Consider the following 19,227-nt stretch of genomic DNA (forward strand, 5'->3'; position numbering starts at 1 on the left):
TAAGTGAACAGTTTTGTAATGTCTTTCTGCAGTCAAAACTATATTACAAAACCCTTTCCAATAAGAATAATCAAAAAGTAGTGAAAGGTTAAAATCATTGAATAGTATACTCAGGATTTGTGGATTTCATTATATGTAAATTTTGCCTCAAAGAAAGAAAAAAGAAACGATAAAAAAATAGAAGTCTAGTTAATGATATGTATGTGGAAGAGTTTAGGGGTGAAGTACATTGATTCTACAACTTCCTTTAAAATGCATAAAGCACATGAATTGATGGATGGGAAGAGGGATAGGTAGATGGATAGACATGAGATAAAACAAATGTAGTAAAATGTAGAATTTATAGTTAGAATGTAACTACAGCATTCATGTGGTAGTTATATGCATATTCATTGTAGAACTCTTAATTCTTTTGTAAGTTTGCATATATTCACAATAAGGTATTTGAGGAGAGGCATTTTTTCCTAGTATTATAAACAAAGATCCTGGGGCCAGTCTGGAGCACTAACTAAAGATTTGCAACAGCATGGATGGAATTGGAAAGCATTATACTGAGTGAAATAAGCCAGGTGTTGAAGGACAGATACCATATGATCTCACGTTTAACAGGAAGCTAAACAACAAAGCAAACAAGCAAGCAAAGTATAACCAAAGACACTGAAATAGAGAACAGGGGGACAGTGACCAGAGGGGAGAGGGGAGGGAATTTCAGGGGAAATAGGGGAGGGATCTAGAGGAACAAGTATAAAGGACACATGGACAAAAACTAAGAAGGGTGGAAGTGGGAGGGAGGGGGGAGCATGGGGAGGTGGGATAGGATGGGAGTAATAGACAGAAAACTGTACTTAAAAATAATTAAATAAATTTAAAAAAAGAAAAAAGATTTAATCTTAGGAAAGAAAATTTATCTACCTTTTTATAATCAGTTGCCTCATCTAAACAAATGGGGATAGTAACAGTATCAAACACATAAGAATAGCGTGAAGACCAAGTAAGATAGTATTTGTAAAGTTTTTAACATGTAATGTGATGAAAAAGTTTGTTAAGTGCAATTTTAAACATCATCTCATATACAGGGTCATTGGTGGGAAAGCAGATTGTACTGACTTGTCTTGGACATTCAACACTGAAAATGAAGAATGTTATTAAAACCAGATGACAGGCTTGTATACCCTTAGGCATTAGTCATTTTCTCTCTAATCCAGGCATATTTCATCTCCTGCTAAGAGGTAACAGAATCATCAGGATTAATCAATACTACTTAGTTTATATTTTCATTTTCTTGAAAAAGTTTCACTTGCTTAGAGCATGATCCTTGACACTAGGCTTGGAGTATACATGATATCTGAGTATCAGTATAAATTGTGCACTCTTGTTGGATTGTAAATTAGTGCAGCCACTATGGAAAACAGTATTAAGGTTTTGCAGAACATTAAAACTAGAACTACCATATTACCCAGCAATTTTACTTCTGGGTATTTATCCAAAGAAAATACAACACTAACTGAAAAAGATATATGCACCCTTATTTTCATTCTGGCATTATTTACCATGGACAAGGTATGGAAGCAGCCTTGGTGTCTATTGATAGACGAGTGGGTAAGGAAGATGTGATATATATTTCTTTATATATATATAAAGTCACTTTATATATATATATATATATATATATATATATATATATATATATAAAGAAATATTATGTGGCCCTAAAATAGAATGAAGTATTGACATTTGCAACAACATGCATGGACCCAGAGGGCATTATGCTAAATTAAATAAGTCAGACAGAGAAGAGCACATAGCTACTGATCGCACAAAATAATCTTTAATGATTTTTTAAAAGAGGGCAGTGAACGTTCTCTAACAAAGTTAGGAAATCTGTAATTTAAAAGAGGTTATATACTATGAAATTTACAAAGAATCCTGTGTATCATGTGTGGGGCCTTTTTGTCTTTTAAAAAACTAGGCTTGTAGATAGAAAATAGCAATTTGAATAACAAACCAAGCAATCTGAAATGAGAGTTGTTAGAAGCAATAGATTAATAAAACATGGTTTTATTCATTTCACCAATATTACTGAGCACTGACTAAATGCAGGCTCTGGCCTGTGTGCTGGGGATTCAGCAGGGGATAATATAGAAATCCTTGCAAATGTGGAGCTCACTTTCTAGACAGGTAACAGATAGGAAATAAATTTGTATGTATGTGTATGTGTTTGTAGAAGGTAAAGTTCTTTGTTTTTTTTTTTTTTTTAAAGATCTTATTTGTTTATCTTTAGAGGGGAAGGGAAGAAGAGAGGGAGAGAAACATCAATGTATGGTTGCCTTTCATGCATCCCCCACTGGGAACTGGCCTGCAACCCAGGCATGTGCCCTAACTGGGAATTGAACCTCGATCCTTTGGTTTGCAGGCCTGTGCTCAATCCACTGAGCTACACCAGCCAGGAGAAGATAAAGTTCTTAAGAACTAAAGAAAACAAGCAGGAAAGGGACTCAGGAAGTGAGGTTTACCATTTTAGGTAGGATTAAGATTACCTTTAATAGAGAAGATAACATTTGAGTAAGCACTTGAATGGAGGAAGGGCACAGGCACCTGGAGATCTGGGAAGTATAAATGGGAGAGGAAGTGCCAATGACCCCAGGTGGGTGGATGCATGGTGCTTGTACCAGTGTGACTGGAATATATTGAGCATTGTGAAAAGAGCGGATGAGTCAGAGAGGACCAAGCCATGGGGCCTTTTGGCTTTTGCTTTGAATGAAATGGAAGCCACAGGAAAGATGTGGGCAGAAGAGTGACATCATGATTTTATTTCATAAGATCTTTTTGCAGTTGTGTTGAGGACAGTCTTGCAGTTCTGCTGGTGTGTTGGAAGGGAGGACAGGGGTGGAAGAAGGGTATGGTGATTTAAAAATATGTTCATTAAATTTTTTATACTCTTCTCATTCAGAGGTGAGATGTTCCCTTCCCTTTGAATCTAGTGGGCTTGTTTGTGATGACTGCAATCTATAAAGCAGGGTGGAGGTAAAGCTATTTTTTGAAGCTAGGTTATAAATGGCCATGAGACTTCTACTTCACTTACTAGAAAATTCTCTTTAAGTTTCTATTGCTGGAGAGGATGCATGTGGCAGTTTGGTCTGTAGTCCCAGCTTGTCTTGCTTATCAGCCATCCCAGCCTGGATGCCAGGCATGTGACTGGGGAAGCCATCTTGGAGGCAGATCCTCCTGACCCAGCCATTTTGAGCCCAGCCAACTGTTTCACCTCAGCTGAGGTCCCAGATATAATAGAACAGGGAAGAGCAGTCCCTACTCTGTGTCTGAACTTCTGTGTCTGTTTCTGAATTTCTGACCAGCAGAATCTATGAACATAATAAAATGATTGTTGTTTAATGCTGCTGTGTGTTGGGATGGTGTGGTATGCAGCAGTAGATAACTGGGACACATAAAGAAGAGAGGAGACTCCGGAAACAATCCAGGTGAGAGATCATGATGGCTGAGACCCATGTGATTGCTGTGAGGTAAGTGAGGAGTAGTCAGATTCTGGATATACTGTGAAAGTAGGATTATGAATTTTCTGACTGATTGAATGTAGACTGAAAGAGAGAAGTCATGATGCCCAAGTTGTTGGTTTCAGCCACTGCAAGGATGGAGTTGTCATTTACTGTAATAGGAAAAACTGTAATTAGAAAAGGTTTGGGAACAGAGAAAGCAAGTATCAGGAGCTCAGTTTTAGACATGTGAAATTGGAGATGGCTTTTGATTATCCAAGTGGGAGTGTCAAGCAGGCAGTTGGAAATGACATATACATAGAAAGATGAAACAAGATCAGATGATCATGGTAGATACGCAGTTAGAAAAGAAAAAGAGTACAAGAACTGAGCCTTGGGTCACTCCATTGTTTAAAGGTCAAGGAGATGAGGAGGAACCATGAATAGAAATTGCAAAGGAACAGCTAATGATATAGAAGTGTCATATTCTGGAATCTAAGAGAAGAAAGTGCTTTAAGGAGGAGGGAGGGAGTGGTTACTTGTGTCATATGCTGCTGACAGGCCAAATAAAAAAAAAAGAACTGAAAGCCACCATTGGATCTGAGAAGTTGAGGGTTTGAGACAATAATTTATTGAGCCCCTATTACATGGCAGACATTGTACTGCATGCACACTATTATAACAGCAGAGAAAGAGATGGCTGCAGGCTAGTATTAGTAGAAAACAGCTATCATTTATTGAATATCTACTATATATCTTATAGTTATTGGGAGTCTTACAAATACTATCTCACATCCTCTTCATCGCTGTCTTGAGAGATGTAGATTAGAGATATGAGGTGACCTGCTAGTAAGATCACCTCAACACAACTTACGTGATACAACTAGTAAGGGTCAGAGCTGGGCCTTAAGCCCAGTCTTATCTGATGTCAAAGTGAGTGGTCTTCCCAATATCAGTCTTCCTTAAGTAGTTTCCTGGGAAATCATTAGGAGTTCTGGGGTATGAAAAGTCACTAGGACAGACTATCTTTCTGGGAGTTCATATTTACTTATAGTTCTAAGGGATGGGGCATAAAACTCTTTTATGGTAAAAAATAGAAATATATTTTAGAGTAGGATGCAAAATTCTAACATGTTTTTAAATAAATGAATAACACATGTACTCATTGCCTGAGTCACTTTGGGTTTTGGTTGGTTTTTCTCTGCTTGGTGAATCAATTTATGAATGCCTTATCCTATCTCCTCTGGAGAGGTTGATGTGCTGGTTTTTCTAGTCAGGTTGTGAGAGCAGATGTAGCCTAATTAGTAAAGGCATTCCACAACTGGGGTTCTTAACCTGGGATCTGAGAAAGTCAGAGAATATATGAACTCTCTACCTGGAAAATTTTATGATTATGAACACATTTATTTTTTCTATAAAAAGTGTTTATCAGCTTCTCAAGGATCCTTGACTTTCAAATGGTTAAGCTCCACATGGCAGAGAAAGAACAGTCAAGTATAACTTGTAGTTAACAGAATAATTATGATTTACAATAGCCTTTTTGGGGGGCAACTTCTGAAGGCCCAGTTATACCATATCTAGAGAACAATAATGGTGACCGAACTTTATGATGCATTGTCTAAAAAAGGCTTGTGTGTCACTTCCTGTGAAGTCTGAGAGATGAAATTTGACTAGAAAAATACTGTCAGATCTATGATATTTTGATGAACACTTTGCTACCTAATATTTAAAATTAGGGCTAGTCAAGGAAATCTAGTATATGTGGTCAGTAATAATTGTTTCTCAAACTCACACATTCCATGATCAAGAGTTAACATAACAATTCAGAAAAATGAAGATACATTTTTGTATCATCTATTGTTTTTGTTAAAAATTTATTAAAATAAATTTAAATTAAGAGGAGCCAAATTCTCTGAACCATTCCTCCTAAACATGTATGAGAAAATAGCACTTCATCTATCACCTTTTATTTTTCTCACCTTTTTTACCTGTAGCTCAGAGATTACAGATTTGTGGTTGGTAGGAATATTTCCTTAGAATCTACACTATTTGAATTTTTAAAGGTTAAATGCCAACACTTGAGACTTCCAGCCAAGATGGAGGCATAGGTGGAAACACTGTGCCTCCTCCCACAACCAAGTTTAAAGACAACAAAATTTTAGTAACAAAAACACAACCAAACACAGAAAATTAAACTGTATGGAAATGTGACAAATTCAGCCAGACTGGTAAGAGGGGTGGAGTCAGTGGCTGGCAGAGTGGGGTCACTCAGGAAAAAGTGGCCAGACTAACCCAGGCAACCTAGGCGCATAGGCGGTGGTTGGCGGATCCCAGGTGTGGGGTGGCAATGGGCGGACCCAGTGAGGGTGCAAGGCGGCTGGCTGACTGTGGTCACACATTCACACTCAGATAAACCAGGCAAAGGAGTGAGCAGTGAGACAGATGGTGCAGGCTAGGGCCCCAGGGACGAGAATTAAAGCCTAAAAGCACCAATTGGAAAAACTTTCGGGGTCGAGATGCTGGAAGAAGCTCCCAGGCCCACAGAGAGTTTGTTGGAGAGACCCACAGGGTCCTGGAGGGTGCACAGGCCCACATACCCTGGAGCTGGTACCAGGGGGGCCTGGTTTGCTTGTGAAAAGCAGCAGAGGGGACCCAGAGAGAGTGGAACAAATGCCATTGCCCCTCTCTGACCCTGCCCCCACATACAGCATCACAACCCAGCAACTGGGTGGCCCCACCTGGTGAACACCTAAGGCTCTACCCCTCATGCATAACAGGTGCGAACAGATCAAAACATTATGGCTCAAGAAGAAGAACAGCTCAAAGCCCCAGAACCAATACTTCTAAGCAACCAAGAGATAGCCAACCTATCAGATGCACAGTTCAAAACACTGCTGATCAGGATGGTTGAATTTGGTTGCAAACTAGAGGAATAAGTGAAGGCTAAACTAATTGAAATGAAGAGAAATGCACAGGAAACCAGTAGTGATGGAAAGGAAACTGGGACTCAAATCAAGGGGGTGGACCAGAAGGAAGAAAAAAATGAGCAAACAGAAAACAATGAAGAAGCAAGAATTCAAAAAAATGAGAAGAGGCTTAGGAATTTCCAGGACATCTTTAAACATTCCAACATCCGAATTATAGGGGTACCACAAGGGGAAGAGGAAGAGCAAGTGGACAACTTATTTGAACAAATAATAAAGGAAAACTTTATTTTTTTGCCCAATCTGGCAAAGGAAATAGACTTCCAGGAAGTCCAAGAAGCTCAGAGAGAGTCTCAAAGAAGTTGGACCCAAGAAGGAACACACCAAGGCACATCGTAATTACATTACCTAAGGTTAAAATGAAGGAGAGAATCCTAGAAGTAGCAAGAGATAAGGGGACAGTTACCTACAAAGGAGTTCCCATCAGACTGTCAGATGATTTCTCAAAAGAGACCTTGCAGGCAAGAAGGGGCTGGAAAGAAATATTTCAAGTCATGAAATCCAAAGACCTACAGCCAAGATTGCTCTATCCAGCAAAGCTTTCATTTAGAGTGGATGGGCAGATAAAGTGCTTCTCAGATAAGGTCAAATTCAAGGAGTTCATCATCACCAAGTCCTTATTATATGAAATGTTAAAGACACTTGTCTAATAAAAAGAAGATAAAAAATACAAACAGTGAAAGGATAGCAAACCCAGTTATTAACAACCACAAAACAAAAGCAAACTAAGCAGACAGCTAAATCAGGAGTGGAACCATAGAAATGGAGATCACATGGAGGGTTAGCAACAGGGGAGTGGGAGGAGGAGAAGGGAGGAGAAGGTATAGAGAATAAGTAGCATAGATGATAGGTAGAAAATAGACAGGGGAAAGGGAAGAATAGTATGGGAAATGTAGGAGCTAAAGAACTTGTGACACATGGACATAAACTAAAAGGGGGGAATGGTGGAGGTGTGCAGGGTGGAGGGGAATGAAGGGGGGAAATGAGACAGCTATAATGGCATAATCAATAAAATATATTAAAAAGAAAAAAAAGCCAGTGCTTAAAAATGAGGAGATCCTCTCCTCCCCACTCACTTGGATTTCAAAGTAAAATCTGTCAGCACAGGACCTAATCTCCTTCATGGCAACAGAGAGCTTTGTTAGGTAAACCACTTCTTACCACTTCTTATTGTTCCATTCCAGGCCCTGCCGCCCTTCCAGGCATTTGCAATCTCAGTGTCTGATGTAATCAAATGATCTTCAATGTGACAAAACTACTGAGTGGAGTAGGATTCAGATGGTGCTGTGATGGATAAAATAGAGTGTGAGGAACAGTTTTGAGTACTTCTTTGAGTGATGCTGATTGTGTTTTTTCCCCTAAATGTTTAACCAAAATTGTAAATTACCTGGCCAATGTATTGGTTTTTAACAGAGTGGCAACAGCTCCTTCTCACATTAATTTACAGGTTGGTATATTTTAGAATTCCAGTAAAACTATCTTAATTCAGGCCAACTAAGACAAAGCTGACAATATTTAGTCAAAATATTAAACTCAGTGTATTTAAAAATAAATATAGTAGATTCCTTGTATTTAAATTAACATTAATTCACTTCTAACAGTGTTTCAAAAAATGTTTTTTAAAAGAAACTTTAGCCCTGGCTGGCGTGGCTCAGTGGATTGAGCGCAGGCCTGCAAACCACACGATCGCAGTTTGATTCCCAGTCAGGGCACATGCCTGGGTTGCGGGTCAGTCCTCAGCAGGGGACTCATGAGAGGCAACCATACATTGATATTTCTCTCCCTTTCTCCTTCCCTTCCCCTCTAAAGATAAATAAATAAAATCTTTAAATAAATAAATAAATAAAATAAAACTAAAAAAAGAAACTTTAGCAAATAGATAAAATTAATTTATAACTGGAAGATACTAAGATACTAAACATACTTAAAAACCTGCATTCTTTTAATTAAGAAAACATCTGCGCCTGAACACACACATTCTCCTGAGCCAGTTATTCCTTCATAGATAATACAATAAATTACAGGCCACTGCAGGTTGAATAATTACACTTCAGACTTGGCAGCATTCAGATGATTATGGTCTTGCACTGGTCTGAGTTTGGTATGATGGTCAAAATATTTGAGTTTGTTGTATTTGGCTAAACTAGCTAGACATTCATCTTAAGCATATAGTTCTTATGCCAAAACAGAAAACAAGTCGAAAGCAAATGGATGGCCACACAAATTCTTCCCTCAAAAGGTAAATGTCAGCACTGACAATGAGTATGATGAGATTGCCGAATAAATTTTCTAGACATTTTAAACAAATAGAATATCCATGTGCTCACTTACTTATTGCTGTTTAACAAGCTACCACCACACTTAAAACGACAATTATTTGTTTGCTCAAGAATCTATAATATGGGCAGGACTCTGCAGGGACAACTCATGTATTTTCCAGGAAGTAAGTGTCAGTCAGAGCTGACAGATCACAGGCTGGAGGATTCATTTCCAAGACAGTTCACTCACACAGTTTACAAGTTGGTGCTGCATCTCAGCTAGGAGCATGAGAATCCTTGGTTTCTCTTGGCTTGGGCCTACTCCTCCAGGCTGCTTGGACTTCTTTCAAGCATGCTGTCTGGGTTCTAAGAGGGACTGTTCTTGGGAGGACCAGTTTCAAGCTATAAGGATTCTTTTAACTTTAGTCTCAGAAGTCCCAGATAGTGCCTTCTGCCACATTCTATAGGCCAAATAAGTTATTAGGTCCAGCCCAGATCGAAAGGGAGTAAAAGAGACTTCCCTTCTCAGTGGAAAATATATCAAATAATTTGCAACTATCTCTGATTTACTGCATTGCATATCTAAGATATCACAATTACCAGGAAATGCTGTGCACAGAGAACTGCTTACAGCGGGGTGACCATGTGTTCATGAAGAAAGCTTCTGAAAAGCCGATTATCGCTAGAGCTCCACCTGGGGCTCAGTGTAGGTTTTTATGACTCAGGGTTACATGGAGTTGGTTTTCTTTAACAGGGTAGTTTAAAGTAAAAAACAGGTGAAGACCAGTACACTGATGCAGTGTGTCTGTGAGTGAACAATATTGCATAGTGAAGGCCCTGGTATGTGGCAGTTTAGAGTCATTTGCAATAATTAGCTGAAATTTTCATTAACAACAGTGAAGCAAGTAAGCAAAACAGCCCATGATACCTTTAATTCACACTGGCTCTGCCCTTTAAGGCTGAGTTTAGTTTACCCCTTCTCTGTGGAAGTAGGTATGAGTCTCATTTCTACTAACATCTTGTGTTTAGAGAGACAGAGTGGACTAAGAAATACACACTTGGGTTTTAGAATCGGGGAAACCAGGTTCCAACACTCGTTTTGATGCTTCTGAGTTCATGACTTTGGTTAACTTAATGAAGCTTTGTTTCCTCATCTCTAAAATGGATCTGATAGTAATAATATCTACCTTGTAGGAATGTGGTGAGATGATGAATGCAAAGCAGTTAGAATGCCTGGCACTTAGAAAGAATGCAGTACGTGTTAGGAATTATGCAATATGTAATTATTATTTTCTTGGTTACTTACCAAGGTTTTTAACTATAGGCCAATGTATTAGGAGTTAGAGCATGATAGTCTTGAATATTTGTGGTCACTATGAAAGCATGATCCCCTTTCATTTCTTATGTGTATCAGTACCTTAGTCAACTGGAATTTTCAGTTCTTGAAGAGTTTCTAGGTCTATTTTAGTGGGAAGCAGATAATACCATGGGATACTGGTACTAAAAAGAAGTTGGGCTAAAGGTGTACAGTCTAGAGTTTGTGTTGCAGTTTTCTTATTGTTGGGTGATCTCAGTGAAGTTATGTTTTCAGAACTCAATTTCCTCATCTATGCAGACAAGGCTATGAGTATTCGTCTAACATTACTGTTATGAGAATAATATGAGGCAAAGGAACCTGGCATGAAGCAGCTACCAACAATGCTATTTATTAGCCTTAGTATTATTATGGAACTAATCAAAATAATGAGATTATTCTAACTTTCAACTTAATTTCATGCTTTATAAACACAACCTAAGAAAATGGACTTTTTTCCATCTTCCATAGAAGCTGATTCTAGCTTATTCCTTTCCTTCATTTTTTTTTCATTTCCTTTCTGTTTCTTTACTTTTTATATTTCCATTTCTACTTCCTTCACATATTTTGCCTATTATTTTCTCATTTTCTTTTTAGTTTCTGAGTGTTTTCTGTGTTGGTTTCTAAAAAGTGTTGTATATATTAATATATTTGCATTTTGTGATATGAATTTCAAATATTTCCTCGACTGTAATTTGCCCTGTGATTATTATTTTTGTTGTTGTGTTTTGCCATGGAGAAAGAACTGTTTGATTTTTATGTAGTCAAAAATTTTTGAGCCTTTCTTTTATGGTTCTGCATATGATATCTAGTTGTAAAAACTTTTCCCATGCACATATTATTTTAAAATTTATTTTTGAGCAAGTTCATGGATTAATTTTAACAATTAAAAATAACATTTACCTGTTCACATGCTAGTACACAGCCTATTTAATTCTTATGCTATATAACATGGTTTATTAGTTGGCAGGGCCAGTTACCCCTCATAATAACTCTTTTAAATAATTCTTCTGTTTTAACCTTGTTAATTTTTCTACATCAATTTTAATATCACATGTCTAATTCATAGAAATTATGGCATTTTATTGACTGGACTTACACAAATTTATACTTGGGCAGAATTAACATATCTTGAATCTTACTATCCATGAGTATTCTATGTCTTTTCACATATTATAGTTTCTTTCATGTCCCTCTGCAGCATTTTAATACTCTCCATTTAGATTTTAACTTTACATCTGTCATCCATTCCCACATACTTCATGTTTCTTATGCCATTGTAAATGGGGTTTTTATTTCAATTACACTTCTGATTTAATTTAAAACAATTATTTTTTTTTCATGGTTTCTGCTTTTTCACTTTGTTGGAGTGCAAGGGGAACAAATCATGGTGACAATGTTCAGCCTTGACATATCCTGCATGTTTCCTCCGTTGCTAGACACAGGTGGTAGGCTCTGTGTATGTTGTTTAATAACATAAACCCGCCTTTCACAGTGATTAGTCCATTAGGCTAGAGCTAATCCATAAGACATGTTCTGGAAATCACCAGAGATAAAGCCCACACAGCCTGAGAAAGCCACATCTGATCATGGCAATTCTCCCCTCAAACCTCCATCACTTACAAATATATTGCATATTATGGCAGACACTCTTGATGCAACATCCTGATCCCCTTGCATTCTGATAATTTCTTTTATTTTTTAAGAATATTTTATTTATTTATTTTTGGAGACAGAAAAAGGAAGGGAGAAAGAGAGGGAGAGAAACACTGATGTGAGAGAGAAACATCAATCAGTTGCTTCTCTCATGCACCCTGACTGGGGACTGAACCCGTTACCTGGGCACGTGCCCCGACCAGGGATTGAACCAGTGACCTTTCAGTTTGCGAAATGATGTCCAACCAAGTGAACCACACCAGTCAGGGCTGATAATTTCTTACTAAAAATATCTTTAGATCAATTTTAGGGCTTTCTCTTGTGATATATAAGCAGGATAAAAGTACCATATGGTTAATGTTCCTGGGAGCACTCCTCAACTGATGACAGGAGTCGGTTGATGTATGAGGATTCCCCCAAACAAAATGTATTTAGAAATTATTGTGTGTTTATTCACACATGTTTAAACTTCAGTCACCTTCAAAGTACTCTCCGTTTGAGACCTTTTGACACTGCTCAAAACTGTTTTTGAATGTGTCTCACTTCCCAATTACCCTAATTCCTGGGTTCAACTTCCAAATAAATTTCTTGCACTAGAATCTTTATCTCTGGGTCTGTTTTTCAAGGAACATAAAAATAAAACAAAGACATTGCAATCTTATCCCACCTACTTTTACAGCCCCTTTGCCTTTTTCTATTAAGAATCTTAAACTTTGTCTCATTAGCCTAACCTCCAATGCCCAAACATGTTGTCTTCTGATGTTTTGTATCTTATAGGAGCCTGTACCAATGTTAGGATGCCTTTCTATGGCTGTTTTTTAAGACTTGATTCAAAAGTAATTCTGTCTAGAGTGACTTTGTCTTCCTAGCCAGGGCCAAATGCCCTCTCCTCTATCCTCCCAAGCATGGTCCACATATCTCTGTCATGATAGACTGTTCCCCAAAATAGTCACAGTAATCTCACCAATCCCTCACAACCTTTTGCAATGTGACTTTGCAGATACTCTCATTAAGAAACAGAATCTAGCCCAGGCTAGTGTGGCTCAGCTGGTCGGGCATTTTCCCTCAAATTGAAAGGTTGCTGGTTTGATTCCTGGTCAGGCAGGGCACATGCCTGGGTCACATGTTCAGTCTCAGTTTGGGGCACACACAGAAGGCTACCAGTCAATGTTTCTCTCTCACATAGATGTTTCTCTCTCTCTCTTTTCCCATGCTTTCCTCTCCCTTTAAAATCAAAATTAAAAATTAAAAAAAAAGACCAGAGTCTATTTCCTCTTCCCTTGCATCTGGACTGATCTTGTGACTGGCCTTGATGACAGAACATGGCAGAAGTAAGCCTATGTCTTAAGAGGACATGCATTTTCCATTTTTACTCCTTTGGAAGCTAGCCTTCATGCAAAGCTTACGTTGCTCTGCAAATAATAAGATACCACATGGAGAAGGTATCATTGTGAAAGAGATAGAGCAACCCTGCGCAACAACCAGCACCAAGGTCTCAGACATGGGAGTGGGTCCTTCTTGGACACACATCAAACAGCACGTGGAACACAGACAAGCCCTGCCCAAGTTCCTGGCCCACAAAAATCATGAACAATACAGAAGTTGTTTTAAGCTATTGAGGTTTGTGGTGGTTGTTATACAGCGATAAATAACTGCAATGTCTATTATAGAACTTACCATTAAATACTATAATTACTTGTTTACTTGTCTGTCTTTCACACTTGTGGACTATGCATAAATGGGAACAGAATATTTTCATCTTAATAGCTGTAATATCTGACACACAAGAAAGTTTTACAATGATGATCCAATAAAAATAATGGAGGCTCAGGAGGGAGGTCACAGAGAAAACTTGTTACACTGGGATTCCTTTATTTAGGGAAATGAGAACCAAAAACCAAATACACTAAAGAATGATTATAAATGAGACTGAGATAAAAGTTTAGAGTAGTTAAAAGGGATTTCCAAAGCATTTTGCTCATGAATTCTCAAGACTTGGTGAGATTCTTGACCTCTGTTTGAATCAGTGTGCAGCCTAGATGAGACCTGCAGACACTCCAGTATTCACAGGAGCCTGTCAGGCAGTTACTGCTGTGTGCAACTGAACTGTCAGTTGTGGTTCTCACTGTCCAAGAGAAGTTTATGTCATGACAGAGAAGCAGATGTACCAGGACTCTGCGGGTTTCAAGAGAATATAGTAAGGTGTGGAGAATAGAAAGATTAGCTTCAGGTGTTATAAGTTTTCTGCTAATAGGTAAATTACAAACCTTTAAATATGTCTTCACATGTCCCAAGGATAATAGTTTCCTAATAAATATTGGTGTCTGAATAAATAAACAACAGGATGAGCAGCTACCATTTAGGGGCCATTGTACGGCACTTTGTCATGTTACAATGTTGAGGTTCAAGAACACACACTGAATTAGAATAATTCTAACCCCAGGACATTTTTGTTTGCTAAGAAAGGAAATGATTAGGGAAAATTTCAACAGTTTTCTTTCATCTTTTTGGATCTATTTCATAGAAGAAAATGCAGACTCCATCCCTTGAAGATACCTCTGAGAAAATGCAATATTAAGAGCACCAAAGACACAGTGACTACCTTCCTAGCTTCAGGCTTTCCTAATAAATTGTATGGTCAGGTCCAAAATACTGAGTGAAGGTGACAGAGCAATTATATAAAGACTAAGTTAATGAATAGAAAATTAAAGAAACTATCGAGTTTGGGCCCTGGCTGGTGTAGCTCAGTGGATTGAGCGCAGGCCTGCGAACCTACAGGACCGTGGTTCGATTCCCAGTCAGGGCACATGCCTGGGTTGCAGGCCGGTTCCCTGCAGGCCAACTCCCAGCAGGGGACGCAGGAAAGGCAACCATACATTGATGTTTCTCTCCCTCTCTCCTTCCCTTCTAAAGATAAATAAATAAAGTTAAAAAAATTAAAGAAATTATCAAGTTTGGATGAAGACGTTAAGGGTCCTCCGTCTGTTACCTGGGTATGCTCATGAGGAGGGAGAACAAATCCTCTAGGACAATAGCTCCATCCATCAGGAGTAAGAGGTAGGATAAAATATTAGAAGAGGACAAAGAGCCTTAATCAGTGATGAAAACCAATTATCAGTGCATCCTCAGATCATATGAAGTTTAAAGAGATAAAGAAAAGACAATACAGTCAAGTTCCAAAAAAAGGCCAGAAAGGAGCTCTAAGTTTCCAGAATGGAAAGAATCTGATTTCCTTGCCAGTCTCAAGGTTGGAGAAGTGAGCCTGGCCCCCAGTGCTAGAGTGTGGAAGCGAGGTTGCGTGGGAACAAAGGAAAGGAGGGCTGCCAAGAGATTGCCTGGCACTGTTTTTTAAATTATTTTTTATTCAGGAAACCCTATGTTAACAGAATCTTACAGGATACCCCAGTATATGACAGAGACAAATGTATTGCCACGTGGTTGCAAGAAAGCAGGAAGAGTGAGGGGATCTTCAGAGGAGCTAAAAGGAGTTTAGATGCTACTTTGTGGGACACTAGGCTGGCAGAACGTACTTGGAAGACTACTGGCCCAGGACATCTGTAAGCCTTTGTGGATTGCTTGTCTACTGTCCTGGTTTTAGGTCAAGACCCAGTTTGTTAAAGTTCCACTTGACAACATGGACGAAAACTATAACTGAAGATCGTAACAGTGAAGACAACTTCATCCACATCGTGGCAGGGAAGTAGGCCCTTATCTGTCTTTCTACACTAAGGTCTCAGCATGGTTTATTCTTTCTGGAAAATATTTTTAAAGCAATGATTGAGGCTCTCAGTGGTTGCCAATTCCAACTTAGTAACACCTAAATTTATGAGCCAATAGGTTTTGGATGGCCCTTCAGGAAGAGATGTTGGAAAAGGTAACAGCACCCTTGATATTTCCTGCTGCTCTCAGAGAAGCCTCAAAGTCCACTTAGTATACTTAGTAATGGACCTTTACCTAAGGAGCACTTAGTAATGAACCTTTAAGATACTAGCTTTTGTCCTTACTTAGGAATGGTTATAACCATGCAGCTAAGTGTTTAACCTCAGGCACTAGAAACCCAAGGTAAGTAAAGAGAGAGAAGAATGGCTTTGAGGGCATCTCAGCCCACATGAGAGCCCTTAGGGTCACAACGTTTCAGAAGGCAAGTAGGAAAGTGTCTGGTGTCACAGGCATTTCAGAGAGAAGGAGCATCTTGGGTGATAATCTGAATTGGCACAGTGACAAACAGTACAGATTATTATGAATGCCTTCATACAAATGGCAGAGTTCAGTGTTTTCTCATTACATTGCACTAGGTTTCAGATACTCAGCTGGAGAGTCCAGGCCTCAGATTTTCAGTAGACCCTTTTAAAGATAGGGTCATGCCTTTTTTAAAGAGGTTACCACAGCCTATTTACATGCAGCCTATGCTCCAGAGTGCCCCCTCCCCATTGTCCCTTCACCTCTTCCAAGCAGAGGCACAGATTCAATGTACTGACTGGGGGACTGGCTCCCAGCAAGCCCAACCTGTCTTGTGATCTTACAGCAATCTGACCTTTCCTCTGGGCTGGGCGGATGCTGGCTTTCTGAGGATGGATGAGTGATGGAGGACTGCAAAAGTTCCCTGCCCAGCTTCTCATTTCCCAACAGTGAAGCTACCTGTTTGGTTATGCTAATTTGCTTCTGAAGCAGGAGAGCTCATCCCTGCTACTCAGAGCAGTGAGCCAGGGCATGTGCGAGAAATGGGGAAACTGCCTTTTTACAAGTAACTCACAGAGCACAGCTCCCTTTTTGAATAAGCAGACGATATTTCTTGAGTTCTTTCTTCTCCTCAATATAGCCCCAGCAAACATTCTGCCATAGCAGGAGCCAAAAATTGTATCAAATGGGAAAACAAAAGATTGTTTGGTTCCTGTGTGCAGCGTGCAACAATAGGCCACACTTTCTGAAGTGTCTTCAAAAGGAATGCTGCAATGTCAGCTTTCAAGAGAAAGACTCTGGCCCAAAACCAAACTGCAAGCTACGACAATGCTCCACTAAACATCAGAAGTAAGTCATCTTTTATCCAGAGAGGCATTTCTCACGTAGAGGGAGAAATGCCATTCATACCATATAATCTCAGTGACTTTCAGGTTACTTTAGTTCAGTTTACTTCCTCTTTTTCTTACAAAGCATAGTGAATGTAGCCTGTGATAAATTCTTGATGAACTGAAATTTAGCTGAAAAGTTTGTACACTCAAAATTCTGCCCCCGCCCCCAAAAGTCTGTCTCTGCTTGAGAGACAATAAAAGTCAAATAGGTACTTTGTATTTTCAGGATTTAAAAGGCTCTTGGGGCTATGTATGCCCTCTCTTATAAAGAGAAGAAATTCTCTCGTTAACCCACACCTAAGCCATTTGGTAGCCAAACATTTGAAATGAGCTGAAGTAAAGAGTCAAAACATAGAATACTTCATTTAAAAAGGGCTTTCAGCATTATGCTGAGCGAAATAAGCCAGGCGGTGAAAGACAAATACCATATGATATCATCGTTAACAGGAATCTAAGCAAAATAAACAAGCAAGCAAAATATGACCAAATACGGAACAGGCTGACAGGGTCCAGAGGAGAGAGGGGAGAGAATCATAGGGGAAAAGGGGGTGGACTCACATGAACAAGTATAAAGGACACATGGACAATAACTAAGGTGGGGCGCAGAAATGGGAGGGAGGTGGGGAGCACTGAGGGTGGGGCAGGGCTGGGAATATAAGACAGAAAACTGTACTTGAACAAGAATTAAATAAAAACAAAAATTTAAAAAAATAAAAAGGGCTTTCAGTTAAGACAGCTTCAAAGAGCTTTATAAAGAAATATTGAAATGGTCTGGTCATTCGGAGTCAGGGAGGGATTGCCTCTTACCTGGGCTTCTTTCACTATTCCATTTTTTGTACACTTCCCATTCTGTGAGCTGTCACTCTGCTTCTTGTGATTGGGTAGTTTTCCATTGCAAACAGCACCACCTCCAGAATTGGCCATCTGTGTGAAATGATGGAACCCAGCAGTTTTTTCTCCAGTGCTTCTCCGCGAGCTGCAGTTTTGAAGTTAGTGAGGGGATGGCATAAAGCACTTCAGGCTGAGTCTTTGGAGGAATCCTACCAATCAGGCTTTTCCAGAAGAAGAAGAGCAACGATCTGTCTTTTGGTCAGATCTTTGAAACTAAAAACAAACGGTTACCTTTCCACTTCTCAGCTCAGAATGTGGCTTCCACAGCAACAAACTAGCTCCTGAAGCTGTAGAGCGATTGCCCAAGGACTGTGGAAATCAGGAGACTGAAAAACCAGTGGTGAACTATGAGAGGGCGGTCTGGGAGGAGGAAAATCTTTTAAAGGCACACACACACTCACCTGGAGTCTTCTACGTGCATACAGTCAGTACTGAATTTACATCTATTCCCCACCTGACCCTTGTGCATTTAATTGCATTTTCTTGGCTGTAAATCAAGCTCAAAGTCAGCATTTCTTTTTGCTGTAAAATAACATTCAGAAGTAATTTCGAGGAGCTGGAGGAAGGAGAGAATATGAAGTTACCATTTAATGGGCACAGAGTTTTAGGTGGAGACAACAGAAAGTTTTGGCAATAAATAGTGTTAATGGTTGCACAACAATATGAGTGTAGTTAATGCCACTAAATTTTAAACTTCAAAATAGTTAAAATGGTAAATTTTATGTGATGCATATTTTACCACTATACAAAAGTGGCCAAAAAAGATTCAGAACCCACTTAATGTTAAACCCACCTAACATTTAACCTAATGTTAAAATCAATGATATAATGAGAGGTACTAACTCACAAAGAATCCCTCTAAGATGAAAGTCTAGGAGACAGACTATTTGATTTCTCATCATGTTTGCATTACCTTCATTTTGTGACCTTGGGGGAATTTTCTCTCTTTATGCCACACTTTCTCCACCTATAAAATGAGAAAGTATTTTTGTGGGCTAATGCCTGATGAGTGGTAGGAAAACAAAACACTGGTTTGGCTTTGTTACTGACACAGGTGTGAAGCAGATGGTGACTGCAGCATCCCAGTCCGGATCAGTTGGGGTTTACTGGCTAACTCAGTCTCTCAATGCATGCATCAGAGGTCTGTTTTCTCTTTTCACTATCAAATGGCATTGTAGTGAGGTGGTTGACAGTGCTAATCATTTAAAGCCTGTTGAGTCCTCCCAAATCCACGTTCATTGTTTGCCCCAATCAAGGATTCTTTAACATCAGATACTTAGAAAAGTTACCCATTTATTGGGTCAATGGAAAAAAAACAAACAAAGAGAAAACAAAAACAAAAAGATAGGAACAGTCCGTGTGGTCAAAGCCTCATTTCCTGGTTCTCAGCTTTGGATAGGGTTTGTTTCCCCTCCAGAAAGAGGTGGCTTACAGAGGAGATGGTGATCGTGCTTTTCTTAACCACAATTTGCATGCAAGAGTTAATACCAAGTTAGTACCCTTTGTGTCTCAAGCTCAGAATTTATA

The 19,227-nt window shown here is 39.1% G+C and overlaps 1 protein-coding gene across 1 annotated transcript in view; it reads right to left on the minus strand.

Annotated features, from left to right (window-relative positions):
- Positions 1 to 18,007, minus strand: part of SPTLC3 (serine palmitoyltransferase long chain base subunit 3) — a 141,538-nt gene extending 123,531 nt beyond the window's left edge. Inside the window, exon 1 of the mRNA XM_037031364.1 lies at positions 17,617 to 18,007. Coding sequence (XP_036887259.1) covers positions 17,617 to 17,733 — 117 coding nt within the window. The 5' untranslated portion in view covers positions 17,734 to 18,007. The remainder of the gene's footprint in view (positions 1 to 17,616) is intronic.
- Between the last annotated feature and the right edge of the window lie 1,220 nt (positions 18,008 to 19,227).

This window comes from Sturnira hondurensis, unplaced genomic scaffold (assembly GCF_014824575.4).
Source record: "Sturnira hondurensis isolate 20B ecotype Veracruz unplaced genomic scaffold, ASM1482457v3 Scaffold0001813, whole genome shotgun sequence".
NCBI lineage: Eukaryota > Metazoa > Chordata > Mammalia > Chiroptera > Phyllostomidae > Sturnira > Sturnira hondurensis.